This window comes from Triturus cristatus, chromosome 1_2 (assembly GCF_964204655.1).
Source record: "Triturus cristatus chromosome 1_2, aTriCri1.1, whole genome shotgun sequence".
NCBI classification, from domain to species: domain Eukaryota; kingdom Metazoa; phylum Chordata; class Amphibia; order Caudata; family Salamandridae; genus Triturus; species Triturus cristatus.
The window spans coordinates 790639943-790664998 of NC_140580.1; the positions used below are offsets into that span (position 1 = coordinate 790639943).

The 25056-nt window shown below is 46.1% G+C and overlaps 1 protein-coding gene across 2 annotated transcripts in view; it reads right to left on the reverse strand.

The window, feature by feature from the left end:
* Positions 1 to 25056, reverse strand: part of CEP104 (centrosomal protein 104) — a 726468-nt gene that overhangs the window by 490779 nt on the left and 210633 nt on the right. For both annotated transcript variants that reach the window (XM_085608861.1, XM_085608862.1), the window contains exon 8: positions 6089 to 6244. In XM_085608861.1, coding sequence (XP_085464987.1) covers positions 6089 to 6244 — 156 coding nt within the window. The remainder of the gene's footprint in view (positions 1 to 6088; positions 6245 to 25056) is intronic.

Sequence of the window (25056 nt, forward strand, 5' to 3'; positions counted from 1 at the left end):
AGAGACTTTTTGTAGCCCACAACATGCAGCTGGGTGTACCTCCTTCGCAAGAACTCTGCAATAACCTTGTGATCTTTTTATAGGATAAAACTGCAAAAGTTTGTACAAACTGTTGGAAACCTCACATCTTTAGGTCCCTTAATGTGCTGGGAGGCCAACTCCCAAGCTCCTAATGGTGTAGTTCTATCAGCTTTTAGATCAATACTGAAATCTGGCATAATGGTCATCTTGACCACTAAGAAGACAGGCTTACTGATGGATCACTTGTCAAGGAGGTTTTCAAGCCTTACCACTGATATTTTGGTTCCTAAGCTCTGCGTAGCTACTTAATTGAGTCAGCAATAGTCCCAGAAATTTGTAAGCATGCCAGTTCTTTCTCTTTTGAAGAAATCGTCTTCAGATCTGGCAGTCATGTCTAACTACCACTCCATCTTACTGACACTTTACCAGCAAAACTATTGGCGAAAGCCATCAATAGACAGCAGCACAGCTATCTAGGAACTATTTCTCTTCTGGATGCATCTCAATCGGGCTTCCTGCTAATCGTAGCCTGAAAAAACTAGTTGGCTGTGGGGTTATAACATATGTGGATGACACACAGATTATTGTTACCCCTCCAAGGATGTCTCCACGGTCCAAGCCACCCTTCAAGCATTAGGAGTATGGTGGCCACCTGGATGCAGTCCAACTGCTATCAGCTGAACACAGATAAAACTGAGGTTCTTTGTTGAGCAGACAAACACATCTTTGAACTAAGGAGTAGTGGAGTAGAGGCCAGGTGAATTCGGAGCTGAGGTCACATCGTCCCTCAGATCAGGAACTTGGGTGGGATTCTAGATAGACAGCTTCATATGTCTAAACAAATTAGCAAAGTGGTATCAACTCTCATCCAAAAAATGTTGTGTGAAGTGTTTTGGGTTCTACAGCTGAAAGCTCTTAAATTGGTCACACAGCCCTAATTGTTTGGAGACTAAATTATGGGAATGCTCTATATGTTCACATCTCGAAGAATATGTTGAAACTACTACAGAGGGACAAAGCTCTGCAGCCAGGCTACTCTTAATCTTCCAAGACCCGCACATGTGTTCTTTCTTTAAAAACATTTCAATATTGGACCACAAGAGCCATTCTTAAGGCTTTTTGCCTTGTACATTGGACATTAAGTGGCACAAGCCCAAGGTACTTGGGTGGGTCAATCATACCATACCTTTAGAGGTGGTATCTACGTTCCACAAATGATTCCTTGATTTTTAGCTCCAGTGCAAGCAGTCAAGTTACTTTCTAGCCCCCAAAGAAGTGGAACAAACTGCTCATCTCCATCATACAGGAAATTGTCTTTCTTTGAGATAGCCGCAGCTTTTCCAAAAGTGTTTTTGTTATATTGTTCAATGTATGTTAGTTCGGCATTTTAGAGATGAACACTCTTCTCAGTAGCAGATCACTTTACAAATGCGATATAATAATATTTAAGAACAAGTTTGTTTTGTTATTGAAGGCTGGTGTCTTGTACTTATTTTGTCGAACTCATGTATTTCCTAAAAAGGCAGGCCAGGGTATGTTTGATGCTTTCATAATTATCCATTCTTGAACCTTACAACCGCCTTGCAAGTTTCTTTTTGAAGCACATGTGACCTGGTCCAGCAAAGGCATGGGGGAGGGTGAAACTGTGTTTACGGATTTATTAATATAACATTTTTGTGGAGAAAGGGTGTTCTGAGGGGATTAAGTAGTCAACAGTACAATCAATATAAACAGTTCACACAAGTTGGCAGAGCCCCGGTGTATCACAGGAAGAGACTTGGAGACCAGCATTGTTTTGGTTTGATCAATTTTGCAAAAGGGATTGTACCAGCCCGGTGGGCCGTTCGGCGTGGGCCCTGGTGACTAACTTGGAGAAAGTGGGTGGCTTGTCAGAAAAACGACAGAAACAATTAGAGTGCTGTTTTAAAGAAGGGCTGCTTCTTTTTAATTTCTTTGCCTTTCTCAGGTGCTGGGTCAAAGTACACATGTAGTTCGTAAATGGGGAAAGGGGCAGAACACCAGGAGGTAATTGTCCCGTGTAGGCCAGAGTCTTCTTCCCTTGCGAAGTCCGTCGGCTGTTCTCTTTCTCGCTGCTCGTGGAGGACTCCGGGCCTCAGCGACATGCAAAATAACAAATACACGGGGTTACTGGTTTGCTCATACGCTAATCTGTTTGTGTGCCACCGTCACCAGGGATTGTGGGTTTTACGTGCGTTTTAACGTGACTACAAAGGGGAACTGGTCGAGGTGGGACGGGGTGCTGTTAGGTCAATGAAAGGTCAGTGGTGACAAAGACTTCACCTCCAACCCTCTTGTGCTCCGTTTCACAGCCCCATGCAGCCCTGCCCAGCCCACCACCACAGCGAACCCCGAGTGGTCACTTGCCTTGAGCCACGACCCAGGAACTGGGCCGCGGCGCTGGGACCTTGAGCGTCCTCGGTCGTATCTGCGCTCCCGGACCCTCCGGTCTTCGGATCTCCCGTCTTCTTCTCCTCTGGGTCACTGCTGGGCTCCTCTCGCTCTGGTCTCTCGGCTGGCTCTCGTTTCCTTCCGGGCTCGTTCGCTTCTCCGCTCTCGTCGTTCTCCTTCTCGCTTGCAGTCTCTTCCGGTCGGCAGACAGCGCTTCCTTCATTCCCCGCCTCTTTTCTATCCTGGACTGCCCCTCTCTCCGCCTTCTTTTAGTCGTCGCACCAATCCCATGTCCGTGATGCTGGTGACGCATGGAGGTGTGTCTGAAGTGCTTGGGCCACTAGACCGCTCCGTGCTTCCGGAGGGGAGTCGCCGTCCCCCTCGCCTGAGTTCCGGGTTCCTGACTCATCGGAGCTCTCACAGGGATGTCTCAACAAACAATACTTTCTGTTATGTTCTAGCATAGATAAGATGTTTAAATGGCTGCTGGAAGAAGGCCACTGCTTATAACGGTAGTTTCAGCCAGCACTTAGGGAACAGCGGCTTCAGAACAGGTGGAATGAACCCTAGGCAGGAACATTTAAAAGAAAACCACGGAAATGAGCTTGTTTGCTAGCTTTATACTGCCACAATATCAGTTTGTGTGACTGACATATATTACACTGAAGATTCCTAGTAGTAATGTCTGATACTCCGTTGTGCTGGCTTTTGTAGCTTGTGGTGGTAACTACCCTTCATATAGTAATATTGTGCTTGGTTCTTTCTCTTTTGAGGGTGAGAACAATTTGGTTGCTCAACCATAAACCTTAGAGCTTCTTTACTAGTTGGATTTTCATTCAGTAGACAAGAGAAGACAACTGCATAATGTAAACAGTAAGGGCTATACTAGTGAAGATGCCAAACACGGGCTGCGGAGATTTCTGCATACTCAAGATTTTCCTTTATATTAGAGGCAATCACTGGGATGAACTGCAGCAGAACATGGTTGTTTAGGATAGACTACATAACAGGAGGATGAACTAATGATAATGATCAAGTCATGCAGTTGGTGCATATCAGTTGATCATTGTCGGCCCCACATCTGAGAAAATACAAGACAGTATGTAAAATATCACTGTAAAAGTAAACTTTAATGATAAAGGAGTAACATATTTTTGATGTGGTGAAAAACCGTTGAGCCTAAAAGTTTGTTACTGTAACAGTTTGGCAATGGATAATTGTTTGCGACTACATACTCTGTTCCAAATGTGTTCCACCCATTGAGTTCACCGTGATTTTTTGCTTTTGATCACCTCTGCAAAAGTGAGGTGCTGACTTGAGGTAAGTCTTAACTGGAAAATCCATATTGCTTTAACTGTATTAAAGATATACGTGAAAGCTGCCTATAAATGCAGTTTTGCGCCACTTAGGCTACACAGTCCAGCAATGGGTCAAACAGGAGTAAAACAAACACAACAATGAGTGTGTATGTGTATCAAGGCCAGTAACAGCTGAAACGCATTATGGCAGACAAAACTCATTAAAATAAAACGTATGCACTCAAACAGTGGTCCGCGTTCGTGCTTCTCATCAAGGAGGTGTATGCGGCGAGAATGTTTATACATACACATAGTATGGGGCATGAAGGCTTGTCATATTTCTCTAGTTCAGCTCAGACCGTGTCCTGTTTGCTGGGCCACATTTATTACTCTGCTTCTCAGCAGAGGGAGCAAGGGGCTACCCACAAAGATGGAGTAATTATCAGTGATAGACCCCGTTCCTGAGAAGGAGGAGATATGGCGTAAAACCTGCTTTTGATAACTAACCACCACACCGCACATGGGGTGGGTCAGCGTAGGCCCACTGAACAAACAAGGCTGCCCATAGATCGGGAACCAACAGAGTATGGGCTCCCCTCTGAAGTTTTGGTGGGAAGGGATCAGGCAGTCATGGCAGTTAGGGGTGGAGCCAAGAACCTCAGATAAGCACTTCACAGAGAAAACGTGACTGCACCATTTAGGATTGTTGCAGAATGCTGTGTGGGAGGGTTGAAGGGGTGATGTGGCATCTAAGGATTGGCCCGCAGTGCCTGGCATCTAGAACTTATCACCCACCCTGGACGGTGAAGACGTAAGAGTAAGGGACAACCGGAAGGAGAAGCCACCTGATGTCCAACTCTCTACAGTTGATCCCCAGGACTAGACGGGTCTTTCCAGTTCCAGTGGCACTAGCCCCAGTTATACCCCCAAGGACCAGTTGGGGGAAGAGCTGAACTCCATTCCCACTCCAAGTGCTCTGCAAAGACAGCCAAAAGCCTCTGGGGCTAGGGAGTCAGGGCAGGAGGGTGCTATACTGCCTGGTAGCAAAGGGGCTGCACAGGATGCCCCCATTAGCAGGAGAGGAGCGCAAGGAGCAAGAAGAGAATATTAGTGCAGGGAGCCAGTAAAAATAGCACAACACAAAGTGTGCCCTTTGGAATCCAGAAGGCCTGATGGAAATGCAACTAGCGACTAAAGCTCACCACCAGGAGTAAAATAAACCAAAGAGTAAGAAAATAGGCCCAAGGGGGCCAAAGTTATGCTCTGTTGAAGATTTGACAATGGACCATTTTCCAAAACCCCCGGGGTACAAAACAAAGCTTTTTAAAGTAATTCATGTATTTGCCCAGGAAGTGATCATGCATGGGGCCCCATCCCCATACTCACTTTTGGCATGGTGTCCCCATCTCCTAGGCTCAGCTCCAAGTATTGTTGTCCCTGGGAACTCATGCCCCGGGACGAAGGCAGCCCACCGTCGGGGTGCCCTCTATAATGCTCCCAGGGAACCCCTGGAGAGATTCTCATCCATTCTAAAGCATTCTTAGAGATGGAATTTTGGTCTTGTGATCTGGAGTGCGGGACCCATATAGGTTGCTCCTATGGCTGCATTCTATGTGGCCTGATGAATGTGAAAGAAAGACTGACACACAATTGTCGGCACTTTAAAATATAACTGGTTTATAGCTAATTTTGATGGTGAACACTGCAATACTTATTTCTCGAAATATAGCTATGATTTTGGTTTCCATTGGTTTTCATGGTGGTATACAGCTAAAATATTAAATTTATTTCTAATGTGGTGATCCCTGGGCAAAGCCAACAGGTTGGCCTTATATATATCAATGGATTGGCCCCTTGACAAAGCCAATAGGCTTGTATTATTTGATGTGGTGAGCCCCTGACAAAGACAATCGGCTTGCCTTATGCATTGATGTGGTGACCTCTCTGGTATAGGTGAGAGGAGTATTGTGATTATGGGGCTCATAACCCATTTGGGATGAAATGTGATTTAAGTGTGTCACTAAAGGTATTTAAATCTGCCTGATGTATATATTTGTAACTTAATGTGTAGTATAGAATGGAGATTACCAGGCCACACCACCTCCCTTGAGTAGGTCTTGATCTGCTCTACTTTGCTACCCTTAGAGAGTTGAGTGCTACAAGGAGATACTTGGTTTCCAGTAAGGAGACCATTGTGCACCTTTTACTTGCACATGACTCCCATCCTGCACAATTATTAACCCAATTTCTTACACCCACTGATGACACTGGTATCTCCATTAGTGGCCTCTAATATGTGCATGATCAATAAAAAATGATAAGGGTACAACTAGCTTATAAAGATCCCCTTCAATGCTTACCTGGCCCATTTCCAGGAGATCATGCAGTTCCAGCTGCTGGTAGACTTTCTGGCGGTATTCTTCCATTTGCATTTTTTTCTTCTTTGCAAGGTCATAGTCTTCCTTTTCCACTGCACAGCGCTTCTCAACTTCGTACCTTCCAAGACGTTCCCCAACCTGAAATAAATAATATGATGCCATGCACTTTAGCCAATATCCTTACCTTACCCTGTGTTACTAAAAGGACAAATTACTAATTTTAGTCATAGTTCACCATTATGAGCATCCTCATTACATTCATAAGCATTGCATATCTCCAATGTTTTTTTTAAGCAAAATAGACTTTTCTAAAAATGTAACTGTAAAAAAGTCATCTAAACAGACGCCTAACTTAAGATATCATTTCCTACATTTTTAAATGATTCAATGAAAATGAGCTTATTCAAACAGAGCCTAAAAAAACATTTCAATACAAGAAAAATAAAATAACTGGTGACCAACAAGCAGAAGCCCCTCACAACAGTCTAGTGCATACATTTTGATGAAGACACCCACATTGAAAATGTAGATTATAAGCAAGCATGTTCTCCTTCTACAGAGTGGGATATTCATAAACAGAGAATATACACTACATTAAGAAAACAATACATTGGGCAAAACAGCTCTCTGACAGGCAGTCTTGACCTCAGGGTGCAGAACCTTTTCCCAAGTCCTGCATAATTTATGTTTAAAGAGACTGGTTGGGGTCTGAGAGAGAGATTTATACTCAATTATAGCTGTGCACTGAATCCTTTATTTGGTTGGTGAGTAGCTTGAATAGTAGCAGCAGACCATTAAAGCAATATAATATTGCCAACAGGAGTTTGGTAAAAAGTAATGTTAAAGCTTCTTCGTCAGGGCAAAGAAGGAAATTAATGTAAACTCTACTTGCTTTCCTAATTGGCAATCTTATTTTTTGGTTGTTGCAATATATTTTGTTTTACAGAAATCATGTTTAGGGCTAGTTCATAAATCCTCAGGTATGGATATTGCTTTAATTATGGTGAGGTCCAGCTAACGCCAAATAATGTTTCATCACAGGCATCACAACATTTCCTGCACGGGTGTGCAAGTTTACGCGCAAATCCAGAAAATACCTTGATGCCCTGGCAAAGTTGATTCCTTTAGGCGTAACCCTGTCTATTTGTTGCAGAACGACTATCTGGTAAACGGGTAGAACCAAATGTCAAGATGGGCTGACACTCAACACCATTTCCTTTCGGAGCACTAGTGTCTTGGGGACTTTATGCCGCTTAGAGAAGGAAAAAAATAGATGAACCCTTCAATCTAGTGGTGGGGTTATTGTCCAATGGAAGTATGGGCAAGCCCTGCATCCCATTCTCTTTCTCACTTTTTCCAAGGTGCGGTTTCTGACATCCCCTGCACCCCCACCAATAACCCAACCTCCACCATCTTGACACTGAGCACCAGACGATATTTCTGCCCTCAGAGAATGCAGAATGTGGGGTTTACTCCCAACTCGGTCAGTCTCTTTGTCAAAAATACACCTACATAAATTCTAATTTCCTCTCAAATGCAATAGAAAATGGGCGCAGTATTCAGAATCTAGGTAGCCAGTGAACCCTACCAGCTCTAGGCTTTTCGGAAACCAGAGACCCAGAGGAAATTCAGTATGGTGTGGCTTGCATGGTTTACAGCAGGCTTACACAGAATGCCCTCTAAACAATAAAAAAATATGCTTAAAACACTTAATTTCTTCTATTTTTTCATAGGGGAACATGCTGGACCGGGGCCAGTCAGCACCCAGCGCATATCTGGAATTTAGTGGCCAAGGGGAATCCAGTATGGTGTGGCTATTTTGAATCCGAACACATTTTCTAACTCAAAATGCCCTGAGAACTTCAAAATACAGGTCAAGATACTCAACCTACCCCATATTTCAGTGCTAGAAAACTCAGGCCCTTCCAACCAATGGCATACGTCTTACCACCCTGCGTTCTCCCACTTCTCCCAATAAAAACACACTGTAGGAAAATGCCTCATTTTGACATCGTCATCCCCATTTCTTTGCCTGGTATTTGATGCAACTTTAACTGAAGTGCACTGGATTCCTGCTAACCAGGTCCCCATTGCAAGTGTTCTTTCCCAAAAACAATGTAACTGTGCAATTGTTACACAACTGGCCAGGCCTTTAGCAACTTTGTAAGTCCCTAGTAAATAGTATCCATGGTACCTTTGGATTGGGTACTAAAGAGGGCCCCTTAGGGCTGCCGCATGAATTGTGCCACCCTAAGGAACCCGCCAACACACTCATGCAGACTATCATTGAAGGTTGAATGCAGTGGTGCAGACAAAAGTGATATCACAACGTGGCTCACACCCTGTATGCCAGGTCCCCAGACACTGCATGAAATATATGCAAGTAACCCCCTACAGCAGGACTTACAGCCCTAAGGCAGGGTGCATTATAATATATGTGAGGGTATATCTGCCTGAGCAGATATGCTCCTGTGCTATCTAGTCCAATTACTAGATGGTACAAGTGAACAGGGAAGCCATCTTGAGTACATGTACTGAGCACTGGTCATTACGAGTTCCCCAGCTACATGATGGCTTCATCACCTTATCTTAACAAATCCACACTCATGCCAGTAGTGGATTGTGAGAAGTTGGCCTGGTATATGATGCTCACTAGTTAAAGTGATCACCTTGTACCATGCCAAGCAACCCTTATGGTGTGGTTGTAAGTCAACCTTTTCGGACTAGCTGCCCTAGTGGTAGCGTAGGCTAAGCAGTCTTTGAGGCTAAACTCGTGAAGCGTGTTAAGCCAGCTGTTTTACCAAATGTAACCCCCTTTTATACCAATGAAAGGACACCACACAGATATATATTCAAAATATATATGTATTTATTTCTCAAAGTAACCCCTAGTCTCTTTATGAGCACAGGAGCACAAATCGTCAAACAAGATTACAGTAGAATACACAGAAGTTGCACTTTATATGGATAGGCCCTGGTGGCCGCTCGAACCATATACTAAAATAGTGGTACAAGTACCACGAACAGAAAGGGGAAAAGGCCTAGGGCCTCTAGAATCGCTGGGCCTACAAGGATCTAACTTCAGTTAGTGACCAGGAGGTCCACGGGTGGCGTGTGCAGAGCAAATAGTCACACGCATGCTCCCATAGGTTTCAATGGGTGCGTAAAAAGTACAAAGTTACTGCAAAGAGGATCTTCCGGATGGACTAGGAACTCAAGATTTGGAACACAGGCACTAGAGATGTAATACTACACTTGGGCACAGGAGTGCCAGCTTTACCTCACCCACAGGAAGCGGGTGCATAGGCCTCGAAGTGCGTCGGGTTTCTTCTATCTGTTCCGTGGAGCCTGAAGACAAAGATGCTGCAGGCGGTCGGTCCGGGAGAGATGCGGTGGATCCCAGAGTGGATCGGAGATGTTGAAGACCTGTAAGCAGAGGGGACAGTGTTCACAGTCACTAGCCAGTGACCAGCGTGGCACCAGGTGGGTACCAGGCAATGTCGGGTGCAAACAGGAAGAAAGGTGTAGCTTGTCTCTGCAGCCACGTGGTCCCTGGAGGTCGACGACGTCCAGGAGTCGGTTCACGAGCTGTCCCACGCAGGCTCTCGCTGTCGGCGACTTGATCGAAGCAAACAAGCCTTGGCAAAAGCAATTGTTGTAGGAGATGAAATAAGCTGATGGTTCTGACCAGCAAGGTCAGAAGGACTGCTCCTTTGGAGGGGAGCAAGGGCCAGTCTGGAGCAACCAGACCAGCGGTGTATTTCTTGAAGTTCGTCGCCAAGATGGCTACTAGCCAGCGGGCCAGCAACCGGTTAGGCGCGTCGAGTGGCAAAATGCAGAAGGGCCCCACGCAGATCGTGGAGATGCTGGAGGGCTCACCTTTGGTGCAGATGCTGCTCGGGTGTTGGGCTTCTCAGATCCCAAAGCACAACTTGGAGGGAGCCTCGGTTGTTGCGCTTGCAGCTTGTCGTCGTCGTTCCAAGATGGCTGGCTCCACGTGTCTCGGTGCCTCCACGGGTCTCCTCTTTTCAGGGACTGTGGATCGGGCAGTGAGAGGTCTGGAGGTCCAGGTCTTGTCAGTCTCTGGGCTCGGGCTCCGGCGGGAGGCGGCGGCAAAGCAGACGTTGATTCGCTGGATGGTGCTTGCGTTAGCAAGGTGGTCACTCCCTGACCACAGGAGAGATTTCCTTCAGTCCTCTGTGCAGCAGAATGTCGAAGTTCCCGTCTTCTTCTTAGTTTCAAGTTGATTCCAGGATGTCTGAAGTCTTAGGACATAGCTCCTACCTTTAAGTGGATTCTAGGGGCCGGACTACCTGCTAGGTCCCTCCCTATGGGTGGGACCAGGAAGGGGGGTGGTTACACCCCCAATCCTTTGTCCAGCTCGCCCCAGGCCCGGGACTGGTGTGCCCCAGGACCGGTTTGAACTGGCATATGCACCAAAGCTCCTTGTGAGCCACAGGCATGTCTGGTTTCTTTCAAGCCCTACCTGACCAATACACAAAATCCTGTCTGGGGTGGTGCACGCACCTCCCCTGGCAGGAAACCCTTTGTCCACACCTCCCAAGCTGGAAGGACTCCCAGCAGCAGGAGGGCAGACTTGTGTCTGTGGTGGCAGCATCCATTTTGTGGAGCTGAGGCTATGTCTGATTTTACCCGGGTTTCAGGTACTGTACATGTCGTGTCCCTCTAGAAGGGTGGAATGCTAACCCCGTCGCCAGAATTGGCGAGAGGTTAGTATTCCAATTCGTATGACACCTTACTCGACATGTTTTGATAAAGTCAAACCAAAGATAGCATTTAACCGTGAGGTTCATAATGCACTTAAGAGTATATGGTATGACGATATCTGGAAACAGTAGAAGGAAGTTGTTCCGACCACTGCAGACAGGCTCAGCTCATGCCAGAGCACCATCTCACATGGAACCAAGCACTCTGCCTTCAGGATTGTTAAGACCTGCCATAGGAGTGACTTATAGGTTACCAGGTGTCGCATTTAAGGTTAGGTATAGGTATACTACACCTAAGTAAGAGGTGGTTACACCAACTTACCCCAGCTGAGTGATCAGCCAGTTGTGTCAAATTGTTAGGCCAAGCCTGGGGTGGCATAATCCATGCTTCAGCCCCTGGCAGGCCTTGGGTACACCAATGCCCTGGGTACCTAGTGTACACTGGTACAGGGGCTGACAGGGTGATCCACTTCCAATTGGTTATGCACCTAGGGTGCATAGTTTTAATTTAGTAGAGAGAACAGCAGGCTGGGGGTCTGATTGGAAGGCCCACAGCCTCAATATGTCAAAAACCAGTGAAGCAAAAAGCAAAAATTTGGGGTGACCATAGGATAGCAGACCCTACTCTCCTACATGGATTTATCAAATCATGCACCAGAGGGCACCTTTGAGGTGCCCCCTGAAACCCTACCAATCTCGACTATACTGGTTGACTGGTGTAGACCAGCCTGCCACCACAGACAGGTTTCTGACTCCCTGTAGGTGAGAGCCCCCGCTCTCTAAGGTCAAAAACAATGCCTGATCCGGACAGAGGTGTTGTTATCTCCTCCCAGCAGGATGGCTAGTAATCAGCATATCATGGCAGGAGGCTTTAAAGGCCTCTGCTGCCTTTGATATGCAATCCTGGCTTCCCCAAGACAGGGGAAATGCCACCCTCTGCCCAGAGCCCATTTGGCTCCAGGACAGGAAGGAATATTAGCTAGTCAGGAGGGGTGTTCCCTATCAGGCTAGTTACACCCCCAAGGTGGCCTACCTAAAGTGAACATGTAAAATAGAATTCCACCGTCTTTGGTTTTTGAAAAAATAAGATACACTGGGTCAGGGTTATAGGGGGTGTAGGCAACGCAACGGTACGTAGCCCATTGGCTACTATCTTACACTCCCCGTAGGGCCCCTAAATTGAGCATTTAGGTGGCACGCCTGACACCAGCAACTCATATTCAATGTACACAAGAATACGAGGACAACGAAGAACTTATAAAGTGAGAACTGAGGACCAACTGCAGACTTTTGGCACAAACCCTGCCTGCATCTGTCCCAACAATTGCAATAAAACGACTTGTCCTGCCACTGTGCATCTGCCAAGAACCCCATTAGGCTGCCAACGATGTGCAAATTGCCAGTAATCTCTCTTGGAATAGAGGAGCTACTCCCCTGTAGCCTGCAGGCACCAAACAGCAAAGTCCGGTCTACTGTTCTGCCGCCCTCCAGTTCCACCAATACAGCAGCTGCCCAGGAAGAGGTAGTCAGGCTCCAGGAAGTCAGATCCGTCGCTCCATCAATTAAGACGACGCCAGGATGAACCGGAGCCACACAGCACCAATACCCGGGGCACCCGTGACGCACAAGCCAGCCGACTTAACTACTGGGTATCAGAGCACTCCAGCCGGGTCTCCAAGAACGGACTGTACTTCCTTGCTCCCAGGGCCCTCACAAACCAAGCTTCCTGTTGGGAGCACCCAGACTCCAAGTTCCACTCTACAGCCCGTTTAAAGGTGGCCTCCCCTCTCTCCTTTGGTGTAGCAGGCAAAGCTACCAACCCGACCAGCACCTCTGCACCCAGATGCTCATGGGAAGGTAAAGAATAACTGCTGGTGGTTCTTTGGACCTTAGCCCCCTACCACCTTACGTCCTGAAGCAGACCCGCAGAAACCTATTGCAAGTAACTGTATGCAGGATATGCCTTTCTTTCCCATAGGAAAGCATTGCCGCATAGGGCCGCATTTAAGTGAACATTTTACTTACCTGTAAAAATCGATATCTCGAAAAGTACTTTTCTTGATCACGAAGTTCTGGGTGTTGAACTTTATATAAAAATGTGTTATTTTTCTAAATTGGTCTTATTCTTGAGTGTGTCTCTCATTTAGTGCCTCTGATACAACAACAAATGCTTAACACTCCCCTCTGATTAGCCTAAACTGCTCGCCCACACTTCCACAAAAGAGAGCATTTGGATTTGTTACTTGTGCCTCTGTAAACCAATGAGGGTTGCGTTGGCTCTCTGCATAGTTTACCTCGTTTTGGTGCACTATATGGAGAGCCAGCTTCTTACATACAACTAATGGAAGTCATAGGAACAGACCAAAATTGTAACCATGTGAAGACTGTAAAGTCAAAGTATTGTCAATGTAAAGTCCCCTTTTGTTTTTCTTTCTAAACTGTTACTCAGAGAGATTTAAGAAAATTGTTTGATTTAGGCAAAGTTTGATGTTTGTTGGGCATTCCATATAAGAAAACATAGAGGGAGCCACGCAAGTAACACTGCCAAGGACCAACTTGGGTTTCTAGGTTTCCAAAACATCTGGGATTATTCCCTGGGTTCTGGCCTCCAATAGGCCCAAATATTGCAGCAACCCACAACCCCATAATAAGTTAATTTTGCAGGAAAAATATTGGGGCCTTTCCCATCACGGGTGAAAGGTCCACCAACACAGATATGGTAGAGTTGCTATTGGAATTAGTGTGGGAACACTGGGTGGTAGGGCTTTTGTTGATCCCACAGATTCTAGAACTTTCTCTCTTAGATATAAAAGGAAAATCTGTAATTGTATTCAGTTTGATATTTGCAGAGCATGCAGGGATTTTAATAAAACGTAGTGGGTTTAGGACCCATATGACTGTCTATTGTTCAGAAAGGTCGGGGTTGGTATGTAACTATGAACACTGGCTGTCACTGGGCCCAAATAGCATAGCTACCCAAGCCTCTAGGGAGATAGAAACGCAAATGAAAAATCTTGAGGTCTCCACGTTGTATTTTGGGGTCTTTCCTGTTACTGGTGATTGGCCCATCCACAAAACTGTGGGAAAGTTGTTAACGAAAGGGTGAGAACACAGAAAAGGAGAACATTAGTTATTATATATTTATGTTCTCTACAAATATAAGCGAGTATGCAGGAAAGAACACATTTTGTAAAATGTCATCTGAATCACATATTATGGGCAATCCCAAATTCAGAGTTGTACAAATGACAGTTCCTAAATTTACATTCTTAGGCACACTTAAAAAATGCATTGCTTTCTTTCATACCATTTTTCATTCATTAGTTTTCACCATTTAAAGTGATGCATGGTTATTACACAATGAAAAAGTATTAGAAGCTACAGCTCAGACAATGGCTCTGGGTACCACGTCTTTTGGATAGCCAACAAACATTAGATATACCTGTTACGAAGTTTCAGATTTAACAGTATATTACTTTTGTAGATCAGCCATTCTGGTAGAACATTACAGATGACACAATGTTCCCTAAAATTATGACTGCAGACAATCTGCCGTACTGAAGGTTTGTCTTGACAAGTCATATCGGCGAATTGTCAGCAGGTACAAGGCCAAATTGCGAGCAGAACTGTTGGTGTCCAGTTTCTATGAACCAAGGAATTTAAGCCTGCAGATCCACTTTTTTTGCAAAAAAACAATGTGACATAGACCCCAGTAAGCTACCCAAATTAAAGGTTGGCCTGTTTGTCACTACCACATGTTTTTGGTATCCTATCGCCTTTCGTTAACGCCTTCCTTTGATTTTTCTGCCTCTTATTTCCATCAGTCATTCTTTTCTATTCCGGTCTCTTCTTCCTGTTATCACTTTCATCTTCTTCCTTATTCTCTATCTACGTTTCTACTATCCTTGTCATTGTTATATTTCATCATGGCCGTACTTCCTCATCTACTTCTTCCATTTCTTCATACTTCATCCATCTACTTCTTCCATTACTTCATCCTTCCCCCCTCTACTTCCTTCTTTCCAGAAAGAGAAGCCATGTGACAGAGTATAGAGTCATTCCATAGGCCAGTCTCCTCAAAAGTGCCGTGCCAGTTAGTGTAGTACCCGCAACTCAGCCACCGCCACCGTTAGATAGCGGGGATGAGGCTTAAAGCCGGCCAGCACCGGCCATGTGGCCCCTGCAATAGACAACGGGCCCCTTCTCGCCAGTGCAACCGCATGGGGAAGGGCGCCATTAAACCAAATAGTATGCTGCCAGGCAGAGATTGGAATTTCTTGTGTCCTATATGGGGTATAGACCGCAGGCAGCTGTGTGGCAGTATAGGTATGAAACTAATCATCGTCATCTACCGCCGGAAAAGTCACCCATGAGTAAAACAACTCATACGGGTATGACGCATCAGCGCTTACCACAAAAATTACAGCCATCCCATCATCTGGCACCACATACGTCGTCAAATGACGTCGCAGAGGTGCACGACTATGCGTGGCTATCTCAACCGCCATTAGGACACACAAAAGAGTATCAACTATATCAACAGTAGCACTGGGGTTCAGAAAAAATAACCTTTTTAATGATCAAGCTTGAAGGAACCTATTAGTCGAAAAACAGGTAGGTTAAACCGTCACTCCCGTCAACCGGAAACTAGAGTGAGGGTGTCGTGGACCAATATAAGCACTACTAAGGCGTTTCAAATCAATAGAACAAACGTTAGGTGCGCCATGTTGCAGGGATTCTGCTTATGCACAGAACTATGCGCAGGAACCCAGGCCCTCAGTGAATTGTGGTGTACCAAAAACTCACCTCAGAACCCAGAACCCCTTATCCGACCAGCATCAGTGTCCCATTCGTTATCCGAGGTTTAGCTCGGCGGTCCCAATGTATAGACAACCCAGAACAAGCGACTTAGTGTATTTCTCAGGAATGGTGGGAATCAGAAATACCTTTTCGTAATTATTCTCACATCAGTCCACAACAGAATAAACAGAGACACTGTAAAGTTTAAAGAGTTTATTTTATAAACCTCGTGTCCTAAGATGCAGTAGTTTGGCTAACATAAGCAAACAAACGATTAAAATCAAAACCATCAGCATAGTTACAATACCATAGAAAATGAAAGGAGTAATCATACTAAAATGACAGTGGATCTAAGCCACCTTCCTTTCTCTAGCAAACTAATAGTATTATTATTAGACTAGTAAAAGGTCTCTAGGCTTGAATGGGGAACCCCATACCGTAAAGATCAGCTCAGTGAGATCACATCACAGGATCAGCTAGGCTCTGCTCCTGGGAAAGCTCTTCTTCCGAATGTAATGAAAACATATAACACTGCAATATTAAAAGCACCCGACTTTCAGGTATTTGCAGCTGCGTGCGTGTTATGGCTAAATAGTGGGCCGATCAACCTGAGCCCAACAACATGCACCGTCTAGCGACCCAGACTGTTTCTTTACACTATGTACAGACCAAGGTCGCTGCTCACTGTTTGGGATGTGAACAACAGACAGTTCTCATGTGAAGCAAAGTCGAGTAAGCATTTCTCAATTTAATAACATGTGACTACAGTGTCGTGTGCAAAAGCAGCAAAAGCGGCAAGATGGCTTTCTAACATCTAACGCGGTTGTGCTAACTTAGCATTGTACATATATAGATAACGATCTTCACTACACCCCCCCTTGATCGGACCACTAACCAGTAGGGGCGCACTAGCAAGAACGCAGAGTTCAAGTTTGATAGAACGGAACCAAGGGCATGAACTATAAGTCCATATAAGGTAAGTGAAAAAGTTCGAAGAAAAAATAAAGAAAAAAATAAAAAAGAGTTAAAAAAAGCATGTAGAGGAGAAAAAAAAACATCATTGATGGACGTACGATGAAATGGAAGTGCAAAAGTCAATCCATCAATGTATAAGCACAATAAATTGCAACAGCTTCCAAGAGGAAATCATTGGAATGTTCCGCAAAATTATCTGCCATCCAGTTCAGGACGGGGAAGGAACATACATGCTCCTCAACCACCGGAGCATCCAGAACCAGTCGAGGACAACTGGCGTGTCGCAGTCAGTCGCAGCAGTTCCGATGTCCCAATTCCCAAGGACTCCATGTGCTGCTCCACAGGCCATAATCCCGACGCCAGAACAGTCCAACTCATGAGCCACTAAGGGGCTCATCAGCCGATCATAATCCGGGGCAGGAGACACCGAGTTCGACAGACACAAATCCAGAGCCCATTGGAACGGACAATCTAGGCAATGAAAGACAGGCTGCACACACTGCTGTTTTTGCTGCCTCGTCAGCCAAGCTGTTACCGACAGCATGGACACCAACTCATTGGTGACCAAGACTGTGAATAACATTCACGAGAGGCAGACGGTCTTTAAGATCTGCCACAAAAACCCAAAGCAGTTTATGCTTAATCGTGCTACCTTTGGAATCATGGTAGTCATTCTGAGTCCAAAAATGTAGATTGTCGTTGTAAGATTGAACACAATAAAAGGAGTCACTCACTATAAGGGTAGTGACTCGGGGATCAGCAAACTCTAGCGCTAGCACTAGAGCACGAAGCTCCGCCAACTGCGCGGTACAATCACCCAATGACTGCGTATGCACGACATAGGACTGGAATTCTCCATTCACGAAAGTACCGACCACAATAGCACAAGCCGCTGAATAGGCGTGCTTTGATCCAGTTGCCGGTTGCGCAGAACCGTCAGTGTAAATGACACAATGGTAATCCTCGAGTGGGCGCAAGGACAGAGGAGTCGGATGAACGAATTCATACTGCAAAAACTCCTGAGTCTGAAGTGCCGTGTCAAAGATATATGTGACGTCAGGCGATGTCAAGGAAGTGGCCCATTGTATCCACCTTGGATGCAAAGCCTTAGAATTTGGTACACTTGCTTTTGTCACCGCCTCAAGCGCAGGATATGGTGTTACCACCAACATGTGTTTACCTTGCGATAGCGCTCGTTCTTTCAGAATCACCATCTGCACAGTCGTCAGAACTTTCTCGACCGCGGAAAACTGCAGTTCAGCCAAAGTGTACAAGTGAGATTTGTAGGCAATGGGGACGGTGTCGCCCTCATTGTATGTTAAGTATGTGAAACCAACTGCGCCTGGCACAATTCTTATGACTAGGTTAGTGTGGTTATCGCGCGTCAGTAAGTATTTTGAAGCAAGAAGATCAGCTTGCAATGACTGCAATATAGCTGAATGCTCTGGCAGCCAACAAGATTTGGAAAAAGTAGGTTGTACCAAGGCATAAAGCGGCTTGATACGCTGGGCATAATCCGGAATGTAAGTTCGACCGAAATTCAGAAAGCCCAGCAGAGATTGTCATTTCTTCAGTGAAGTAGGAGCACGTAGGCATGCAGACTTCTCTAGAAAGTGCGGAGCCAATCCTCAACTTTCATTGTTGAGTTCGTACCCCAAAAACAACACTGTATATTCCGCAATATGAGACTTCGCAAAGTTGAATTTGTAACCGAAGTCTGCAAACAAAACAATAATGCGATCAACGTGACGGAGATGCGCTTCCAACTCGTCATCTGTGAGATAAATATCATCCACATACGAGTACGCATCAGGGTCTATGCCCTCTAACAGAGAGACCACGCGAGCGGCAAAGACTCCAGGGCTTTTCTTATAGCCATTGGTAATCTTTTGAATTGTTTTTGTTTGCCACCCGAGGTGAACGCCGTCCACTCACTACTAAAAGAGGACAGGTTATGGCTGTAAAAGGCATTGGAAATGTCAAGTGCGGTTTTAAACCTTTTTCTCACAAGACTATCGACGAGAGCCGAACTGTGGGTGTTTTGTACTGCACATGTCCGGCAATGAGAGTTTAGGTGCCGGTAATCCAAAACTAGGCGGTACGACCAGTCAGGCTTCGTCACAGTGAATAAAGGATTATTCATAGGTGACATATGTTTCGATTACTCCTTGATATTCCAATTGTTCAAGGATTGACGCGACGTGAGGTCTAGCTTCGCGATGCATGGGGTATTGGGGTTGAGGTTGGGGCGTAGTCCGCAATGGAATCTCATGACCGGGAGACAATTTATCCCAGCCAACCTGATTTCGATATAACGCAGGTGCTAGCACCTGAGCCCATTCCTCGGCGTACTTTTTAGCTTGGACCTTCGGCAGTGTGTGCGCAAAGGACGGGAGGATTACCTCCTCCCCTCTAGGAGCATCTAAAACAAAAGCCGGGGGCCAATCTGCCTCCGCCAACAGAATATCATAGGAAGTGGTCAGATTATCCCAAAAAAAACCTTGAATTGTACGTTGTATGTCACCTTCAATTTGAAAGACTATATTATACAGTCTATCAGGGGGAGACACCCGAGTATCAGCAGTTTCAATATTCACGAATATATCAGTTGCTGTCGCCACCAGATATGAACGCAGTGCTTGTCGCACTACTGTAACTTCCGCCGCGCTGTCTAGCAGCGTTAGTGCCCATGTCAGGTTCTGAAGCTGCGTCCGTACCATCTGAGGCATACCTCGCTGTCAGCGCAGCAACTTTCTTCTTCTGAAACGGGGGTCGTTGACGCTCACACTCGTCCTGCTTGCCTTTGCCGTCAGACTGGCGGGGTTGCTCACGACCTTGGGCACCCCTTCCTTTCCCACGGTATCCGCCACCGGATTGTGAAGCCGATGTTTCCTGTGAAGAACGAGGAGAGCGTTGTTCAGAAACCTGAAATCTATCAGGTGACTTAATACGAGATCGATCGCGCAGATCATATGTGCGTTCGGTAGACGGCTGTACCGGTGAGCCAGGACGTGACCCCTGTTTCTGTTGCTGTTTCCCCTGTTTCTTAGCTCTCCAACTTTGCTTAGGAAAGTTGGGGCGTTCGTCTTTTGTAGACGAGCTCACCTTAGTTTGCTGTACTATATCAGGAATGATCACAGTCGGTTTTACACCCAAGGCACTACGACCCACGGTCCTATATGCCTTCGCAATTACTTTAGCGAACTCTTTGGGCTTGTCGGCGTCATCCACGCGATCCATCATATTTGCAACTTGGAACTGCATGGCATCTCCTTTGAGGTTGCCCATTACCATGGAGCATACCACATCGAAGCCGTCGACAAGCCTCATTCCCAATTCAATAGCAGCCTCCGCACCATGATTCTCCTGAACCTTTTTGATGACGGATGGTAGCACAGACCTAGACGGAGTGCCATAGCACTTCGAATAGGTCGCGGCAAAGACCTTACCCCAGTTGTCACAATCGGCCATATCCGGGACCAGGTCTTTAGGCAAAGTAATGGTGAGGATCCTGTGTTTCTCCACAGGAGTGGCATTTGGAAAAACTGCTTCCAGTTGGTCAAATTTCTCAGCAAGCCAATAAGGAAATTCATCCTTATTTTGGGGGCGCTTGCCGACTACCGAATTAACCATAACAGGACTAATAACCACCGCGTGGTGGTCCGTAGGCTGTCCCTCAACAGCAGGTGCCCCCACCTGCACGTTGCGTGACACGTACTGCACCAAAGCCCTATGTCCCGTAATCAGGGCTGTGTGTAGTACACGCAACTCAGCCACCACTACCGTTAGATAGCGGGGATGAGGCGTAAAGCCGGCCAGCACCGGCCATGTGGCCCCTGCAATAGACAACGGGCCCATTCTCGCCGGTGCAACCGCATGGGGAAGGGCACCATTAAACCAAATAGTATGTTGCCAGGCAGAGATTGGAATTTCTTGTGTCCTATATGGGGTATAGACCGCAGGCAGCTGTGTGGCAGTATAGGTATGAAACGTATCATCGACATCTACCGCCGGAAAAGTCACCCATGAGTAAAACAACTCATACGGGTATGACGCATCCGCCCTTACCACAAAAATTACAGCCATCCCATCATCTGGCACCCCATACGTCGTCAAATGACATCGCAGAGGTGCACGACTATGCGCGGCTATGTCAACCGCCATTAGGACACACAAAAGAGTATCAACGATATCAACAGTAGCACTGGGGTTCAGAAAAAATAACCTTTTTAATGATCAAGCTTGAAGGAACATATTAGTCGAAACACAGGTAGGTTAAACCGTCACTCCCGTCAACCGGAAACTAGAGTGAGGGTGTCGTGGACCAATATAAGCACTACTAAGGCGTTTCAAATCAATAGACCAAACATTAGGTGCGCCATGTTGCAGGGATTCTGCTTATGCACAGAACTATGCGCAGGAACTCAGGCCCTCTGTGAATTGTGGTGTACCAAAAACTCACCTCAGAACCCAGAACCCCTTATCCAACCAGCATCAGTGTCCCATTCGTTATCCGAAGTTTAGCTCGGCGGTCCCAATGTATAGACAACTCAGAACAAGCGACTTAGTGTATTTCTCAGGAATGGTGGGAATCAGAAATACCCTTTCATAATTATTCTCACATCAGTCCACAACAGAATAAACAGAGACACTGTAAAGTTTAAAGAGTTTATTTTATAAACCTCGTGTCCTAAGATGCAGTAGTTTGGCTAACATAAGCAGACAAACGATTAAAATCAAAACCATCAGCATAGTTACAATAACATAGAAAATGAAAGGAGTAATCATACTAAAATGACAGTGGATCTAAGCCACCTTCCTTTCTCTAGCAAACTAATAGTATTATTATTAGACTAGTAAAAGGTCTCTAGGCTTGAATGGGGAACCCCATACCGTAAAGATCAGCTCAGTGAGATCACATCACAGGATCAGCTAGGCTCTGCTGCTGGGAAAGCTCTTCTTCCGAATGTAATGAAAACATATAACACTGCAATATTAAAAGCACCCGACTTTCAGGTATTTGCAGCTGCGTGCGTGTTATGGCTAAATAGTGGGCCGATCAACCTGAACCCAACAACATGCACCGTCTAGCGACCCAGACTGTTTCTTTACACTATGTACAGACCAAGGTCGCTGCTCACTGTTTGGGATGTGAACAACAGACAGTTCTCATGTGAAGCAAAGTCGAGTAAGCATTTCTCAATTTAATAACATGTGACTACAGTGTCGTGTGCAAAAGCAGCAAGATGGCTTTCTAACATCTAACGCGGTTGTGCTAACTTAGCATTGTACATATATAGATAAAGATCTTCACTACACTATGAGTTTGCACTGTCATCAGGAGGTGCAGAAGACTAGGTAGACGAGGAGTCCTTCTTAGGAACTAATTGCAACCACTGAATCCACAGGAATGAAAGACTTCCTCAAAAGGACTGTATTTCTTTTCTTGAGTGCTAGAAGATTGATTAAGGAGCAAAGGGAAGGTTCTAAAAAGCTCATACAGAATGAGTGCCTTTGCAACTTTGTTTATGAGATCATTAAAATTGGATATGTTGCCGAAAACATAGAAGGCATGGAAACAGTTTACGTCTTCCCTAGACAGGCTAATATTTTTCGGAAAGATCTTCAATGATTTAGAATAGTCTACTGGAAGATAAATCGCGTGATAATTAGCAGGTTTTTGTGGTAGGATGACAGTGATTTAGAATACAGCTTTCCCATCTGAAGAGAGGCCTCACTGATGACACTGAATGTCATTAGTGGGTGGAGAATATTAAATACTCCCTGTGACTGATGACCTTCCGAGTTATGGGCCTCTGAGGCTGGGAAGTTTGGAGAAAAGAGGCACGACTGGAAAGCAAGATATTTTTGTGCCTTTTCTGCAGTTTGCCAAACCGTGTACACTTCTGACGAACAAACTACTTGCCTTTCGTAATGCTTTTCTGGTAAATTGAGACTTCTAGCCGCAGATTCCTTGCCTTTTGAAAGATGCTACAGCAGTACCCAACAGGAGATGGGCTATGAATGGACTCAAACCCGAAAGCGCTGCAGGTCCGAGGAGGCAAAGTGCCCCTCTCAGCAGACTTGGTTGTCAGGGATGGACAAGTAGCTGCCTGGCAAATGTCTAGGACAGGGACTCATGTGTGTTAACACAATAGTAGCAGCATTGAGCCTTGTGGAATAGATCCTATGGCAGAGCAAAATGCAGAATAATATGGTACACTACTGCACAGCCTTGTCTTTTTCCACTTCGGAGGACCCAACAAAAAGCTGATTGTCCATGTATTGGTCTTTGGTATAATCGATGTAAAAGTGGAGTGCTCTTTTGGTGTGTCCAAGTGATGGAGTCTCTCCTCCTCCTTAGAGGGGTGAGGCAGAGCCATGGGGGACAGCAGTGAAGCAGATTGAATGGATCGAGACTGAGGTCACATTGGGACATCACAAGAAGAGAAGGGGGAAACATAGGCCTGAGCTTTTAGAAACCTCAAAAAAACCGGTGATTTAATTAACAAAGGCAAACGCAGCAAGGCCGAAAGGGCTGAAATATAAACTTTAATAGTGCCCAAAGTAAGGCCTTGCCGGGCGAGAGAGAGAGAGAACAAACAGGATATTAGACAACTGGGCCTGAAGGCAATCAATCTGGCATGCACAGCATCAAACCACAATCTTGTCCCAGCAACAGGCACATATATTCTTTTTCGAGGGACACCTTTCTGCCAAGATGACATCCACTACCTGCAGAGGGAGATCAAATGTATGCAAGCTGGCGCCCCTCAATCTCTATGCATGAAGGTGGACATTTTGCAGGCCAGTAAAAAGAACCTGATCTTTATGCTGCAACAGCAGATCCTTCCAGAGGGGCAGCATCATCGGAGGACAAATACTGAAGCCCAAGAATTCTGGATACCATACTCACCATGCCCAATCCGGAGCCACTAGGGTGACTTGGACCCGGTCGGTCATGACCTTCTTGAGACCTCAGGGCAGTAGATGTATCAACGGAAAGGCATATACAAGTCCAGAGTTCCACACGAGGCAGAACACATCACAGAGCGAGAGACACTTTGGAAACTCCAAAGCGCAGAAGTGCTGACACTGTGCGTTCTCTGCGATGGAGAACAGATCAATCCAAGGTTCGTCCCATTAGCAGAAGAGACCTTGAGTCACCCACGAGAGTAACTGCCAATCGTTCTCCATTAGGTGCGACACCCGAGTAGGTATGCACTGGTAGTTCCAATGAGCCCGCCAGAGGGTACACCAAGAAGAATATCCTTTGGTGGTTCAGCCATTTCCAAGGTGCAAGGCCTCCTGTGGGGTCGGTGACCTCACCCGCCATGTTTGTTGTAGTACCACATGGAAGTGGTGCCGTCAGTGAGCACCTGTACAGCCTCCCTTTGAAAGACTGCAGCGAAGCTTTCAGCGACAAGTGGATGTCACTCAGTTCTAGAAATTGATATGGAGCTTGAACTCCGCTGGAGACAAGAGGCCTCTGGTCCGCACCTCTACTAGGTGCCCGCCCCAAACCAGAAGCAATGCATCGGTCACCACTGCCAGCTCTAGGTGGGGAAGGGAGAGGGGTCTGCCGCTGACTCAATCACGGTCCAGAAGCCACCACTGCAGATCTTGTACAGCCCGCTTTGAAATCTGAACGTGGTTACCTTTTCGCCGGATCCCGCGTCACTGCCCCTGCTCTCTTGTTTCCACTCCAGGAACAGGAAGCAAGCAGCAAGGCTCCATCCCCTAAGCCAATCACAACGCTGCAATGCAGCATTGTGATTGGTCTGAGTGCCGTGACACAGCGCTCAGCTAGGGCCCGGAGGGGTGGGCTTGTTCTCCATGCAGGCTGTAATGCAGCCTGCATGGGGAAGGGGGAAGCACGCATGACTGGTTTGGGCGGCCGAGAGGGCCGACCAAGCAGTCATTACGCACTTAGGAATGGGTAAACCACTCCTCCCCTGCCCTTCTCTGTTAGCAGAGCAACCCTGCCCACCCACCCGCCCGCAAAGGAAACATAAAAATGGTAATAACTGAAAGTTAATACCATTTTATGTCTTTGCTTCTCTCACTGCGAGAAAGCAGTGGGGCAACGCTCCTCCAGAATAGCAAAGGAGCCATCACTGCTTCAGCCACTCTATGCATAATCATTGCATAGGAGGCAGAGTCTTCTGTGGGTGGGCCAGGAGGGGAGAAAAGGGCTGTCTCTGTGGAGATAACCAGCCCAGTTTCCCCTTGCAAGTTCTCACACCAATTATCCTCAGTATAGGGCTGAGCAAACTCATCTGCCTGGTCATAGTTGTTATCAGTTGGCCCCAAAAAGGAATGCAAAGAATTTTGCCTGCCTTGTGATAAGGATAGCGCATAAATGGGCGCCTTAGTCGGATACAGACGCGCCATAGACCTAAGTTTGATCAGCATTGATTCGGCGTCCGAGGACAATCAAGGCCACCT